At 34.7% G+C, this 14,852-nt stretch overlaps 1 protein-coding gene across 1 annotated transcript in view; it reads right to left on the bottom strand.

The window, feature by feature from the left end:
* CSMD1 (CUB and Sushi multiple domains 1) overlaps window positions 1–14,852 on the bottom strand; it is a 1,065,588-nt gene that overhangs the window by 37,636 nt on the left and 1,013,100 nt on the right. The window contains exons 53-54 of the mRNA XM_014251392.2: window positions 13,215–13,388; window positions 9,779–9,952 (exon numbers count right to left, since the gene is read on the bottom strand). Of these exons, the coding sequence (XP_014106867.1) occupies window positions 9,779–9,952; window positions 13,215–13,388 (348 nt within the window). The remainder of the gene's footprint in view (window positions 1–9,778; window positions 9,953–13,214; window positions 13,389–14,852) is intronic.

Here is a 14,852-nt window from a genome sequence, read left to right as displayed (position 1 = left end):
TGGTTACTCATCATTGTCAGCTAAGTCTAATTCTTGCACTTTCAATACAACTATCACTGTAGAACAGGGACACATGTGAAAGTCTTTTAAATGCACAGTCCACTGACAGGATGCCTCACCAAAACATTAAGCTAGATCTGAAGGAACTCGTATGCCTGTACTCATAATGCAATCCTTTCTTACAGAAACTAGCACAGTTCCCAGAAGCAGCACATGCTGCATCCTAATTAACCCTGCTTCCTAGGCAAGCAGACACGGTGTAGTGCTGGGGCAATGATGCTGTTAAGTTTCTGCTTTTGGAACCAGCCCGCATCCTCTGCATAGTTATTGTTTGCCTTATACAAAAAGATCCTTAATTTTTCTATGTATATGTATACAAATTCCTAAACATTTGAATACACATCTGTACCAATATGGATTGAAGAAAGCCAGCACTTGTTTTCTGGTAGGAGGCCAGGAGATGGTGGCTCAGTCTATGCCATTGTACACTGCTACCCTCTGGAACAAGGTGAATTTCTTTAAACTACTCATAAAGAAAGATCGTCTTGCCCATACTAACCCCTGAGCCACGCTCCAAACAGTTCCTGTGAATGTGACACTTGGTTCAAATGAAAAACCATCTAAATAAGTAGGAGCAATTCAGCTCCCGTGCCAGGCACTGTTTAATTTAAAAATATAGATAAATTTAATTTCAAACACAGAAGTAAATATTTCAAAATCTTTCTATTTTGCAAAAACTATTTTTACGGTAATTTGATTCCCAGCCTCACAATTACACAATACCACTATTGTGATCCATCATATCAAAAAATGAAGTCCAAGGTTGTATTGAATATTTACAATGGTAGAGAACAGAATTTAAGTCTTCTTGAGACCTATATCCATATTCTAATCAGTACACCACTTTGAAATGAAATGATACACTTTGCATATCCAAATGTAACCATGGCAAAATAACACTTTTCCATTTCACTGATACCTACCTGTTTTAGCAACTACACTTTTAAGAGCAGGTCTTCCCTTAAAGGATACGGATTAAAAAAAGATGGAATTGTGCTTTATGGCTGTAAAAATATATGCAAAATCCCGTGGAAAAATAATAATTACATTCCTCTGCCAATAGTCCACAGGTGAATTAATATCAGTTTATCAATATAGCAATCATATTTTTATAAAAAATAAAAATATAAAAATATATATAAAAATATAAATTAATATAAAAATCAAATTTTTCTGCATATCCTGGTACAAATAGGATTTCTTGCTGTGAGATCCAAAGTACAGATGCATGTTTAGTAGCCTTCATTCAATAGCATCCAAGTTTGTTTTAGCTCAGGAATATAGCATTAAAAACTGGGCATACACAGCTTAAACAGGAAGTACTTTTACAGTAAAATTTCATTAATGAATACACAAAAATAGTGGAAATTTGCATGAGGACACATACTACTTTTTCCCAAGCTATAGGACAAGATTCATACTGTTTATCAGATTAAGTATCTTACGATTTCAAAAGACTCTTCCTCCATGCAATCTATATTTTTAGCTGATTTTCTGGTGCGATTTTTGGGTGGTTTTGTTTGGTGGTTTTAGAGGTTTGGGGTATGTTTGTTTTGGGGTTTTTGTTTGTTTATTTGTTTGGTTTTGGGTTTTGTTGCAAATTGTCATAACAACTTGTCATGGCATCATAGACTACCAGTCACATAGAAATCTCATTTGGGAGTTGTGGGAACTCCAGAATATCAGAAAGTACCATTATTTAACTAGTAATATTGAATGTTTATTCTAATTCTAGATCAAAGTGACAAACAGTGAAATACTGTACAGATAAAAATTGTGTAAAGGAAAAAGCAGTAAAATAAACAGTGAAATGCCATTTTAGAATTTGTTAAAAAGAAAAACCAAAAAGTGCTTATTTTTCACTGCAATTTAAAGAAAATAATTTCTATTGAACTCAAATATGCACAAGATTAGTTGAAAGAGAATATTGACATTAATAGTTCAAATTATTTCAATTTTAATCTCAGAATGTTCTATTGAAACAGAAGAAAAATCTGATGTGTGTTTCAAAATTCTTGCATTTATTGAAGGGTTTGTAGATTCTTGAATATAATTATTTTCAAATATTCTTCTCATCCTATGGATTACTCAGTTCTTTCTCTAGGTTTAATTTTTAACCAGCCTTCACAAGAGCTGTCCCTTTTTTAGTGATATTGAGATTATAACATAAAAAAACCCCAACAAATATAACTGCTTAAAATTAAATCTTTGGTTAAATGAGTAATCGTGCCAAGTTCACTTATGGAAAGTCAGTATTAGAAATTAAAAGGAACTTTGTTTCATGAAGATATGCTGGCCCAAAGCTACCCAAAAGCAATTTTACCTGAACTATTTTTTGCAAGTCAATAGGTAGAACATAAAAAGTTAATTCTCCATGCAGACCAGAAATATGTAATGTTCAAGGAATATATTGCAGTCCCGAAGTATCTATTTTTCTGTGTGATACAGAATTTCACTTCAATACCAGTAGTATCTGTTCAGACAGCTCAGTGATGAATGAAATACAAAACAGCCACCAAATGTATAATTTAAGCATGTGCTCTGTGAACAAAATTCTTGCATCATACATGAAGCCTTATCAAATGATTATGCAAGAGAATACATTCTCTCAAGTTAAAAAGGAACCACAATTATGCCTGCAGCGCCACTTAAGATCAGCTATCAGTTTTTAAATATATACACAAGTGTGCTGTTGCTAAGAAGGGCTGCAGTAAAGAGTACTTTAGAAAAGAATTTGAGTTGGCTGGCATACAGAACTAAGGCAGTATTTTCCCCAATTTCCTTTCACCCTGGGGACTCAATTGTAAATCACAGTGAGAGTAGACGGAGATTGCTTTCTCTCAATGACACCTGTCAAGAGTTGCATGAGAAATGAATTCTGTCAGTCTTGGTTTAGTCTTCTGAGAAAAGCTGAAGAATACTCCAAGTCTGCCCTGATAACTTTGGAACCGCACACTGAGGAGATTGAAACCTTCAGGACAAAGAAGTTAAAAGACCATGTCAGAGTCCTCTAGGGCAGCTTTCTGTTAAAAAGTTGAATGATCATCAAAAAGTACATCATTCACAGTATTTGTTTCTTGCTCTCACTCCCTCCTATTTTTTTTTCTTGACAGAAACAATCTTAAGCTTCTTTTATAAACTTTCATATCTCATCAAGAGTATTTTAAAACTTTTTTTATGTGAAAAGTATTGCATTAATGTTGGTATCTATAATATGTTTAGGGACATACACTCTAGAGTGAATGAAGAGTAGAGAATTCACTCTGTTTTTATGAAAAGTTTTTCAAAATGCTCTCTATAAAAAGAAAGAAGGCTCTGCTAGTGAAAACATGATGACAAAATTGCCAGTGAATGGAAATTTAGTAAGGGTCAGTGCAAAGTCAACAATAAACAAGAATGAAAACTTCTTAGATTTTGCCAGCTGTTACAATAGCAAATTGACCAGAAAGATAAAGTATTTACCTTTTATTTTTCTCTGTGTATGCAAATTTATTTTTTCTTTGTGTATGCAAAATTCATTTTTGGGCATCTATGTACAAACAGTATTAACACAATAGCTTTTGTCAGACTAGTACAATCTCCGGTATCATGACTTAGAGTCTTTCTCTTCAGACTCCTTTTTAATCTGAGCATTGTTTTTCACCTGGATGAGGAACTCTTCTGCTGCCTCAACAGATATTTCTACTACCTTCTGAATTGTTCTTACCTGATCTCCAGGCTGGCTTCCCTCCAGAGAGGGGCACCTCTGCCAGATCAGGTAAATATCTCAGACACCCTATGGCATCTCCCATGGTACCTCACCTCATTTTATATATAGGAAACTTACTCAAGTGCAACTTATCCTTCTGAAGAATTTCAACATGCTATCAATACAAACAGATTAGGTATATCTGACATTTAAGTATAAATAAGTCACAGTAAAGGCCTCTGACTTGGGAATATCAAAACTGAACACAATGCACTTCTCAGCTTATATGAATACTCAACTCCACCATAGATGGAAAATGCTTAAATTCAGAGCTGCTTTATCTTTAGATGAGAAGAATTGGTCACCAGTCTCACTCTCTTCTCACTCTCCCCCACCTTTATATCAACTGCTATGAGAAAGGTTATTTTTCTTGTCAGTGGAGTGGAGTATATTACCAATGGTTCAAATGACATAGCCACTAAAGAGAACACAATAAAATTAGCAATTCTTTGTAGAAACCAGATTCCTGATATGACATAGAGGCTTAATTAAACTTCTCAAGAATATATGAGCAATGAGATAAAGAAAGATAAACCTTTCAAGTTAGAAATTTGGCACAAATACAGTATAAGTACAGTATAAGTAAAAAGAAATAAGTAAACAGAAATAAGTAAATAGAAACCTGAATTCCTTATTACTAACAAATAGCCTGGACTTACTGATACAGACTGGAAAATATGAGATAACTCAAACCTCTGCAACTTTGACAAACGAATCTTCCCAACAAAATGTTTTTGGTCTTAATAAATATGTTTCTAACAGGAGAAAAGCTCATATAATCTAATTTATAAAAAGATAAAAGGAATTCTGAAAAAGTAGCAAAATATATCCACTTTTACTGGTATAGATAACAAATATGAGTCTGCCTTAATACAGGCAGAAAGAGTGATGGTTAATATGGCAATTCTTTCTTCAGGCATAATATATGGAAAGATGACCTGCAGAGCAATCAGGAGTGCAGAGCCCTGATGAGATCATCTGATTCAGTTCTCATTTTGGTGTTTAGGAGTTATTATGAAAAGTAGAAAGCGTGGAGATTGGCTTTCTGTGCTTCCAAAGACTAAAGAAAGTGGTTCCAAACTGCTAATGGAAAATAAATCCAGTAAACATACTTGGCTTAGGATTTAATATAGTCATAACTACTTCTGGGGTAGCACATCCAAGCTCTACTCAGGCAGGTTTGCAGTAGAGAATAAAGATCTGGGTATTGTAATTTTTCTGATGCCATTTGGTTCTGGTTTAAAGGCAAGTAAACCAACTACTTGACCTGATCTTTTATCAAATAAATGAAAGTAAAGATAGAGCCTATGTAGAGAATTACAAATAATGAATTTAAACTCACGCTTCAGAGACCATCACATTCCAGAAAAGGTTCTCACCAGTCTTTAGAAAATACTAAATACACCAAAAGGATTAAATATAAATTTTGAAACAAATACTAATGTTTAAATAGCTAAAAAAATTTAGGGTTTCTATCTCACAAAGTACCTGAATATCACAACATGCCATGTTTCTACTTGTGACAGAAACAGTGGGAAAATAGTTTTTCCAAGACATGGGTATTTTAAGAATTACATTATCTCAGAACGCAGGTCCAAATCAAATACTAAAAAATATGTCAGTTTTAAGAGATAATAGGTTTAACTTGCTGAGCCAAAACAGTTAACCAGAAGAGACAAAAGCATTCTGGAGTAGGGGGAAACATCATTGCAAAGCAATTCAGTGCTTGCAGTGCATTTAGGATATACGAACATATTAAAGTTCTTTTTTTAATAAAAGTTTTTATCATATGGTTCTTAAATAGCAAATATTATCTTTTGTGTGCATTACTTTTTTTCTTAGATGAAAACCCTCATTTAATTTCCTTACTAAATTTCCTGTCACTGATTATTTAGTTAACCTGCTATTGACACAGCAGACAGAAGCCATGTATCATTGCAAAAGGGTTCCTAAGAACTATCCCAGCTTTATTTTTCAAAAATATCAAGGTTTCCCTATGCATAAATAACAGTTCAGTTTCAAAATTAAACCAAAAAAACCAAAACAAAGTAAAATAAAAAATAAAATAAAATAATAAAATAAAATAACTTTTGCAATAGCTTCAAGCAGCAATCTTAAATTTGTAGTATTTCCTGTACAGCCAAATGCAGCCAATTGTTATTTACTCAAGTGAACTCAACCAAAGTTTGAAAGAAAGGTCATATGTAAAATCTCCATTGAATTAAATGATATATGTTTGCCAGGAATCAATCCTTTCCCAGCGGGATATTTAAAGAGCTGGAAGATTTACTTTCTTTGCAAACAAATTCATAATTCATTGCTAACAATGAACTTTAAAACAAATGTTTTCCACCCATTAGACAATTTTAGAAGTAAGGGCTTATGCCAGAAGAAGTGCTATTACTTCTTTAGGTAAGTTCTAATCAATTCATTAAGACCAAATTTGGCATAGGAATATAGTTGGTGTATATATATAGTTTTTAGTCATAAACTGTATACAAGATTGCTTGAACTTGGAAGTGACAACTAAACAGTTTGCCCAGGGCTTTTCCCAGTTAGGTTTTTAATAGCTACAAGAGTGGAAAATCCACAATGCCTCTGGGAAAATATTCAGGTGTTTTACCACCACCGCATTTTAAAAGCTTTTTCTTATGTTTGATTTTGTACCCTTTGCATCATGTACTTTCAGTAAGCACCACTAGAGAAGTATGGCCCTCTTTTTTAACACTGCTCCTTAGATAAACATAGGTGATAAGCAATGTTCCCCTGAGCCTTCTCTTCCCTAAGCTGAAAAACCCCAGAGGTAAGCCACGAGAAAAGTTTGTTTCTCAGAATATATATTTAGGAAAGGGCCAAATACACCAGAGGGAGGAGGCCACACACACACACATGCACAATAGTGAGAAGTAAAAAAGACAACATAGAGTTTAGAGGAGAAGGCAGTGCATGAAGGAGTAGATACTCTCTGCAGCCTGTGGAGAACACATGCCAAAGAAGCAAGTAGGAATAGAAGAGAGAAACTGCTACATACATGCAAGGTCAACCCACCACCCTAACCTAAAATAATAACAATTATCAAGGGAATTGTATTAAAACACTTTATATTTTCATATAATTGAAATAAGAATCTCCCACATTTCTAGATCAGAGATGCTTGTATTAGGAGAATGGTATAGAACTACTCTAACATGGATGTGCTTTAGCTGAAGTGGATATTGAATATTCCCTTTACAATACAACTAAGTATCTTCTGGTGCACAAATACATTTGAAACAATTATTGTTACTTTAGACGGTATATTCCTCTCCAGAACGAGAGGTTTCTTGGACAAATTGTAAATTTCATGACAACTTTTTCAAATCATTTCAATCAGTTAAACTCGGTCACAGATGTGAGCAGCTACAGTGTTATCATGATTAGCAGAAAAGCGCTCCAGGTTTTAGCAGGGTGTGCAGAGAGGGTGATGAAATTAGGAAGATCCTTGCAGTTTATGATGGAAGAGATATAAAACAGTCAGTGAAAAATACATGCTGCTATAGAGAAAGAAATACAAAGTGACGAATGAAGAAACACTGAGTGAATGGCAAAAGTCCAGCTTCACACCACCTTCATGAGAATAGACAACACTGTAGATACTCAACTGTAGATACTTACCATTCTCAATGGACCTTGGCAGAGCTGCTTCTACAATACTCACTCCTTTCAGAAAACTAACCTCCCTAAACAAGGTTTCAGACCATAAATGGTCCTGAATCAAACTCAAATTCATATGAGTAAATTTAAAAAGGTCAACAAATGTAGACAGGAGGGACAACTGAAATAATGTTGTAGTAACTGTAAGCAACCTAATTCTTATGTTCTTTAAAAATCTTCTCGGTCATTGCACTGTTTTTCCTTACTTTCATTTCAATTTGCTTTCCTTTTAGTAAATGTAATGGAGTTTAAAGTAAATAGCTGAGTAACTCAGCTTATAAATGGGGTTGAACTTCAGTAAAGCTGTTCTACCTCTGCCTCTGACAGTCAAACAGAACATATTCTGATTGCAGCTACAGTGTAAGATTAAAAGTATGTGTTCATAACAAATAAAACCTTACTTAAATGCCTCACAGATGAGACAGACAATTTTGTTCACTTAGTTCTAGCAAAAGAAAAAAATATAAAAGAGAAAAAAGTACATGAACCTAAATAGGAACATTTTGCTAATTCTTGTTTCTTTGTTCCAATAATTATATTGCTATGTTAGTTAACTCACTTGAATAAATTCTGAGGGTAGTGACTGAGGGAATTGCCATCTCTTTATTGTCTTAATGAGAATGAAAGATCTAATTCCACACACACTGAGCCTGAAATTGCATCAGCTATCTCTGAAACATTATGATGAGCTAATCATCACAGATAATTATTATTCTTAGAAACAACAGTTGTAATACAATAAGATTTTTAATAAACCAACAGGTGGAGATAATAAAGGTACAATAGCTGAAGTTAAGTTCTTATTACATGATCTTCAGTCCCAGTGTTGTATCCTTAGAATGACTTTGCTGCCTGCTATTTACTTTGGCCCATAAAAGACAAGATACAAAAAACAAAAAGCTGTTTGTTTTTAAAACAAAAGTGTTTTAAAATTTTTCTGGTGAAAAAAATTATTCAGAAAAGCTTAGTAACCATTGCATTTCTGGAGAATTTTTTGCGTTCTTTTTCTTTGCACGTTCCATAGCAGACATAGCCATTGGATTCTTTCCAGACACTAAGCATTTTTAAACATGTTTTTGGTTTACATATTTGAAAATTAGCACTGTTATTAACATTTATAATTGAGCCCAGATAATTCCAGCTTTGAATATGACCACAAAAAACATTTGTAAATTAGATCCATTAAAATACATTTCCTTCCAGAGCCTTCATAAAGTTTTCCCCAGACCTTTCAGATCTTTCAGTATATCTTATTTATGTCATGTCCTGCCTTTCACTTCTTTGTCACTTTGCGTCTATGATTTGGTCAGAATATATTCAGTCTGCCTCAGTGATTCAAAAGAAAATGTTTCACAATATCATTAAATATCAGTATCTTAATGGATTCAGCGCTGAGAAAGCAGGTACTATACCAGTAGAAGTTATTTTGGGGCATATAATATAAAAAACACAAAACTAGTGAACAGTTTTTAGGTGTCTGATCAAGGCATTGGTGGAAAAGACCAAAGATGAGATGTTAGCTCCATATTCTGCAACAATAGCCAAAAGTATAATGAAAATAAATAAAAACATTGGTCAAAAATGGAAGGAGTAAAAACAGATTAACTTCAGAGACTTTGAATCTTAATTACACTACTGGGATCTGGATGAAGAATTCAATCTGAGAATTGTAGATTGTGCTTTAAAATTTTTTTTTGGTCCTTTCCTAATATGTACATTTGATACAGATTTTCTCATAACAAACCTTTTCTTCATTCTCATCTCACAAACATGTCCATCTTATCCATAGCACACCAGGAATCAAGTTCACATGGCCTTGCAAAAAAAAAACCCAAGCAGAATTAAATCTTTATCCCTTTTTTTTTTTTTTTTCTGGTGTGTGGTACAAAAATCAGGTTTCGCATCTCGCAGGTATTGCTAGGAAACAAGAGAATTAATAATGTTTTGATACATAAATATTCAATTTCATAACAACCATTTATGGAAACTGTATTAAAATGTGCCTAATTCAGGCTAGACAGGCAACCGTGATTTATTGATGTAATATAACTTTTGTGACACAAAGTTCATTTTATATATCTATATAGGAGATGCCCATGATTGCAGTCAGAGAATTTTGATGCAAAATACTGAAAAGGCTAGGTTTCCCCAATACTTAGCCATAAGAACAATCTCCAATACAAAAATGCAGAAACTCAAATAAAGGTGAGAATAAGTTCCTAAAGGACAGGCTTGTGAATTATATCCCAGTATTTTGAGGCAGGGTAAAAGTCTTACCTCGGCAGTTGGGTAAGGGGCTACTCCACTGCCCATTGCTTCGGCACTGTGCTCGAGAAGCGCCCTGAAGTAAGTAGCCAGTGTTGCAGGTAAAATTTACCACATCGTTTAAATTGAACTCACTGCCGTTAGTCATTCCATGAGCAGGATTCCCAGGATGGCCACACGTGATTGCTGTTAGAAGAAAAATAGGCAGGTTAGCATCTAAGTGAAAGGTCCAAGGAACCACTTGCAGATTGGAACTCTTTTGCCATTTTGTTTTTTGACTTTGTTTTCCTTTTTCCCCTCCTGAATTTGTCTTTGACAGTTATAGAAGACATATAAGAAAAAGAATAGGATATATTTATTGAGAACTCTTAACTGCCAGGAGAAAAATATTATTTTTTAAATAAAACTCTTAGAACCTACTTTTTACCTTATGTTGAAAGCTGTAAAAATATTAAGTAACTAACTAAATGCATTTTCACGCACATCTGATCCTTTAAAAATGCATTTAAAAATTCCTACTAATATAAATAAAGGTAGATTTTCTTCCAGTAAGCTTAAACATATAGTAGAGCCATACAAATTTCATGCAGTATTTCAGAATATTCTGGAGTTCTGAAGCATTGCAGTTTAAAAAAACCTTATATTGATTTGCTGAGCTAGTGATTCTTTTAATCTGATTTTTGGATGACTATAAAGAATTAATTTCTGGGAGCAAATCTTTCCCTTTATGTATTATGTGTGTTGATTTTGCTAAAATGGAACTTATAAAATAAGCATATTATGGTCAAGCTCTAGTTTTCCATGTGATGAGATACTAAAATATTATAGAAAAAGAAAAGCATAGATGTGAACAATGTAAAATCAGAATGTCCGTATACACACATGCACAAACACAGAACTTCTCAACTCTGTGCTGGTGGTGTTTATCATACTCAAATGAGCAACCTACACAGGGGTTTATTTTTTCTTTTGATTCTGTTGCACTGCTACTTACAAGGAACTAAGCAGAAATCATCTTACTTCCTATTAACTCTCAATAAGCAGCAAGTGGAAAGACCTTTCAGAAAATACTTGGCTAAAGTGTGGTTCAACTGGTTATCCAGTAAAGAGATTGGGAATGACCTGTGTGTGACAAATTTTGCAAGATGAAGGAGGCTGACTTTTATATTAAACTAAGAATCTTAAGTAGTCCTGGGTGGAGAACTACAAGTGCTTCCTTAGGTATTATTTTTTAAGATTACAATGTCTGGTACTTCACAAATCTAAAAAACCCTTCAAAGTAAATTAAAAATAAAAAAAAGACGTGATCTTCTGTAAAAATCTCACAAAATAAAGGCAAATTTGGGGCAATTTCAGGGGCACAGCCCCTAATAGCTTTGTAATATCTCTGTTATTGTACTGGATCTACCTGAGATGGATATCTTATAGTGCTGTGCTTTGTATGGTTACCTAGAAAGATGTTAACACCCCAGTGTTTTGCTACTGCTGAGCAGCACTTCACAGCACCCCTGCTGTCTCCCTCACATTCCTCCTTCTCACCAGCAGGCTGGGAGTGGTCGTGACCTTGCAAGGGTATCGATATGACCAGGGCAGATGACCAAAGGGATGTCCCATACCATATGATGTTTGCTAAGATATAAGAGCTAAGAGGAAGGAGGAGGAAGGGGCAAGGCAGGGTGGCAGTGTGGAAGGAGGGGAGGCATCATCCATTATTTATATGTATGCTTTGGAGCTACCAGTACACATGCCGAAGCCTTCTTTCCTGGGAAGTGGCCAGACATTCCTCGTCCATGGGAAGCAGAAAATGAAAGTCTTTATTTTCTTTGCTTGCATGTCCAACCATTTCCTTTTGTTTTAGTAAGCTGTCATCTTATTTCCTTCCCCTGCCTTTCTGAGGAGAGGAGTGAGAGTAGTTCAGTTGCCACCTGGCATCCAGCCAAGGCCAACCCACCACAGCTATTATTTCTAGTTTAGGCTCCACAATGCTCAGTCAGAAGAATATTTTAGTAGAACACATTTCTAGCACTGGTGAACAGTTTGTTTTCACTTTACATCTCAGAAATAAGAGTCTCATTTGTATGGGAATTTCTTAAATTAATCAAAGGAAAAAAAATACCCTGAAGTTTGGATGCTGACATAAACCAAATCATCTTGCATTGCTTTTTAGTCTGACAGAGTTCCAAACAAAAGAAAACTATATCATAATGGAAAGCATTAGGCAAACTCTAATAACAGAAACTGATGCCAGTTCTTCTCATAACAGTAAGGATAACATACATTTAGGAAGAAGCAGCCTCCTTCCCCTCCCGTGCCCCCCCAGCTTTGCCCCTTTCTTTTGAAAGGATTTTATTCACTGCACAGTAAAATGAATTCACTAATAATAACAATGCTAGTTGTGACATTTCTCCTTTGAAGAATATAAATCACTTGAAGACATAAATAGGATTTTAAAAGGACAATGACACTTGGCAGATATTTCCTGCCACTGTATACATGTAAAAATTGTCATTTTCCCCTAAGAAAGAAAATACTGAACATTTAGAAATCTAGTATGTATTGAACAGAAATTGTATTGAACAGAAAATATAACTCTGAACAGCAACAGTAACTTTCTGTGTATACAAGACTTCTGTCTGTATTGCAGACATCTTAAAAAATGCATCACTGAAATAGTTGATATAAATTCTCCATTAAAATCACAAAAAATATGTATAAAATGGGGCTCTTTAATAAAACTGATATGAAAAGGAAATAAAATCAACTGCATAATAAAGTAGCAAAATAAAAAACAGATAAATTGGGCTTGGCTGATTAAATGGCTGATGGTTCAGAAAATGTCAGATAATCTGCCCCACAGAGAAGGAAAGACTCTGCAATTCTAGCACTTAATTATAGGATTGTCAAAAACAGGTGAATTAAGAAAATATTAAAGGTTATAGAAAATATATAATATTTAATATATATATATAATATATAATCCTATGCCACGCCTTGCCTCGGTAAATCAATTTGAGGGCAATTTGCAGAAACAGGCAGTTACCATTAGAACTGCACAGATGAACACTAGTCCAGCATTGTCCTCCAAGCAATGAAAACATACAAAGAAATTTTTCTACTATCAGTGAAGAAATAGGGGAGAGGCTCAGCAAGCCCATACTTGCCATAACAACTATGCCTGGACAAAGAGAATGTGATAGATTAAGTTAGACATTTGCAGCCTGCTATTCAAACCCCTTCAGTGTCTTTGCCATCTTGTTTCTGAAACAACAGAAACCAGGAGTTACTGAAAATGTTAACAAGCCCATAGTAGGTTAGAAACTGGATCATAACAACCCCTGTAATTGACAATAGGTTCAATAAATTTCTGACCTGAGCCCAAACACTTTTGACCATCCAATCCGCTGTTAATATAGTAGCAACAATTCAGTGAAAAATTAACTGTACTTACGGACACAAACAGGAGTTTGTCCAGACCACTTGTGGTCCTGTAGGCAAATTCTGACAGATGTACCAACAAGTCGAAAGCCAGGATTACACTGGTAGACTACAGTGTCGCGATAACTGAAACCATCTCCACTAATATGACCATTTACAACTGGGTCCGGAGAGCCACAGTGACCAGCTATAATAAAAGAATAACCCATCAAAAATGCATGTTTTGAAAAGACTCACCAAAATTTACGAGTAAAAAACCAAAATTTCAACTTTCCCTTCAATAAGAAATACATTTAGAGTCAACTTCTGCATTGTGCAGAACAATTTCTCAGGTATAAAACCTACAGATGATATTTCTTCTACTTTGAAAAAGAAAATCATCAAATAGAGAAATGAGAAATTTATTATGAAGTAATAGTAAGGGTTTGAGAGTTAAAGGCTACACTTCTGTGACAAAAAAGGCAGCCTTACTAAGGCACTTCACCGAAATGAAAATGTGGAAAGTAGGATATAAAAAGTAGAAGTAGGGTATTTTTGTTAGTACTGACCAAGTTGCAAAGCAATATAAAAAAGAGTTTACTATAATTTTGAAATTAATATGAATGTATAAGCATTTTCCAGATAGAAGGTATGAACAGGAAGGGATGTCTGCCAACACTGTTTTCTCCTTATTTCAGCTGCTGTTAAAACATTACAGAACCCATTATTCCGGGATAATAGCAGTCTTGGCAGTGAGGAAGCCAAGTAATGATTTAATTAATTCTGGATTCTTCCTTCTGCTTGAAAACAGAGTTGCTGAGCAAAAAACTATTTCTCTACTGATTAAGGAGCAGAAAAAAGGGGTTTTTTTGTGGTGACATTGATTAATTACAACTGCAGTAATTTCATCTGAAACTGTGTTAAGTCCTCAGATTTTGAGAGGTGAGGACTGGGACCTAAGGCTCAAGACTGCAGCTACAATGGGTTGTGTGTATGATTGCTTCTCTTGCACACAGCCTGTATCCATCAACAGCAACTTGTTTGTAACTTTTCTTCGAGATTCAATCTCCTTTCTAATAAAGCCCCTTTATTATGCTAGACATTATATTTCATTCACATCTAATGGCTCCTCTAAAACACTAGAAGGATAAAACATACACCACTTGATTAGGTTTTTCATACACACAAGATTATTATAAAATCCAAATTGTAGGATTGCTGATGCCTCTAAAAAGACATTGTGGTATTATTCTGCAAATTTGAAGAAGTATGAATGCAAGTTTTCACTAGTTTTACAGCTGCTGTTCCCCTTACAACAGAGAATATGGCAACTGAGGACATTGAAAGTATATTTTTCTCCTTGAAAGGTGTAGTGGAATAATTTATCTTATTGTTCTCCATCCAAATTAGTAATATGATCCCTTTTACCCTTCTCTGTCCTCCAGCTTCACTCAGCCTCTCCTTCAAAAGATACTCCAGACCCTGGCCCCTTAATGGGTCCTTACCCTGAACTTGCTTCATTTTGTAATATCTCTCTTATATAGAGGAGGACACAAAAACTACACACAATTTTCCACATGAGTGCTGAAGAGGAAATAATAACCATGACCTGCTGACTACACCGGTGCTCATACACTCCAGTCTGTGATATTTTTACTGCAAGGCCACAGTT

The sequence above is a fragment of the Pseudopodoces humilis genome, chromosome 3 (genome assembly GCF_049639895.1).
Source record: "Pseudopodoces humilis isolate 2021_Gansu_Grassland_sample_001 chromosome 3, ASM4963989v1, whole genome shotgun sequence".
Taxonomy (NCBI): domain Eukaryota; kingdom Metazoa; phylum Chordata; class Aves; order Passeriformes; family Paridae; genus Pseudopodoces; species Pseudopodoces humilis.
Note: the sequence above shows the minus strand (reverse complement) of the source record. Positions and strands in the feature narration are given on the sequence as shown.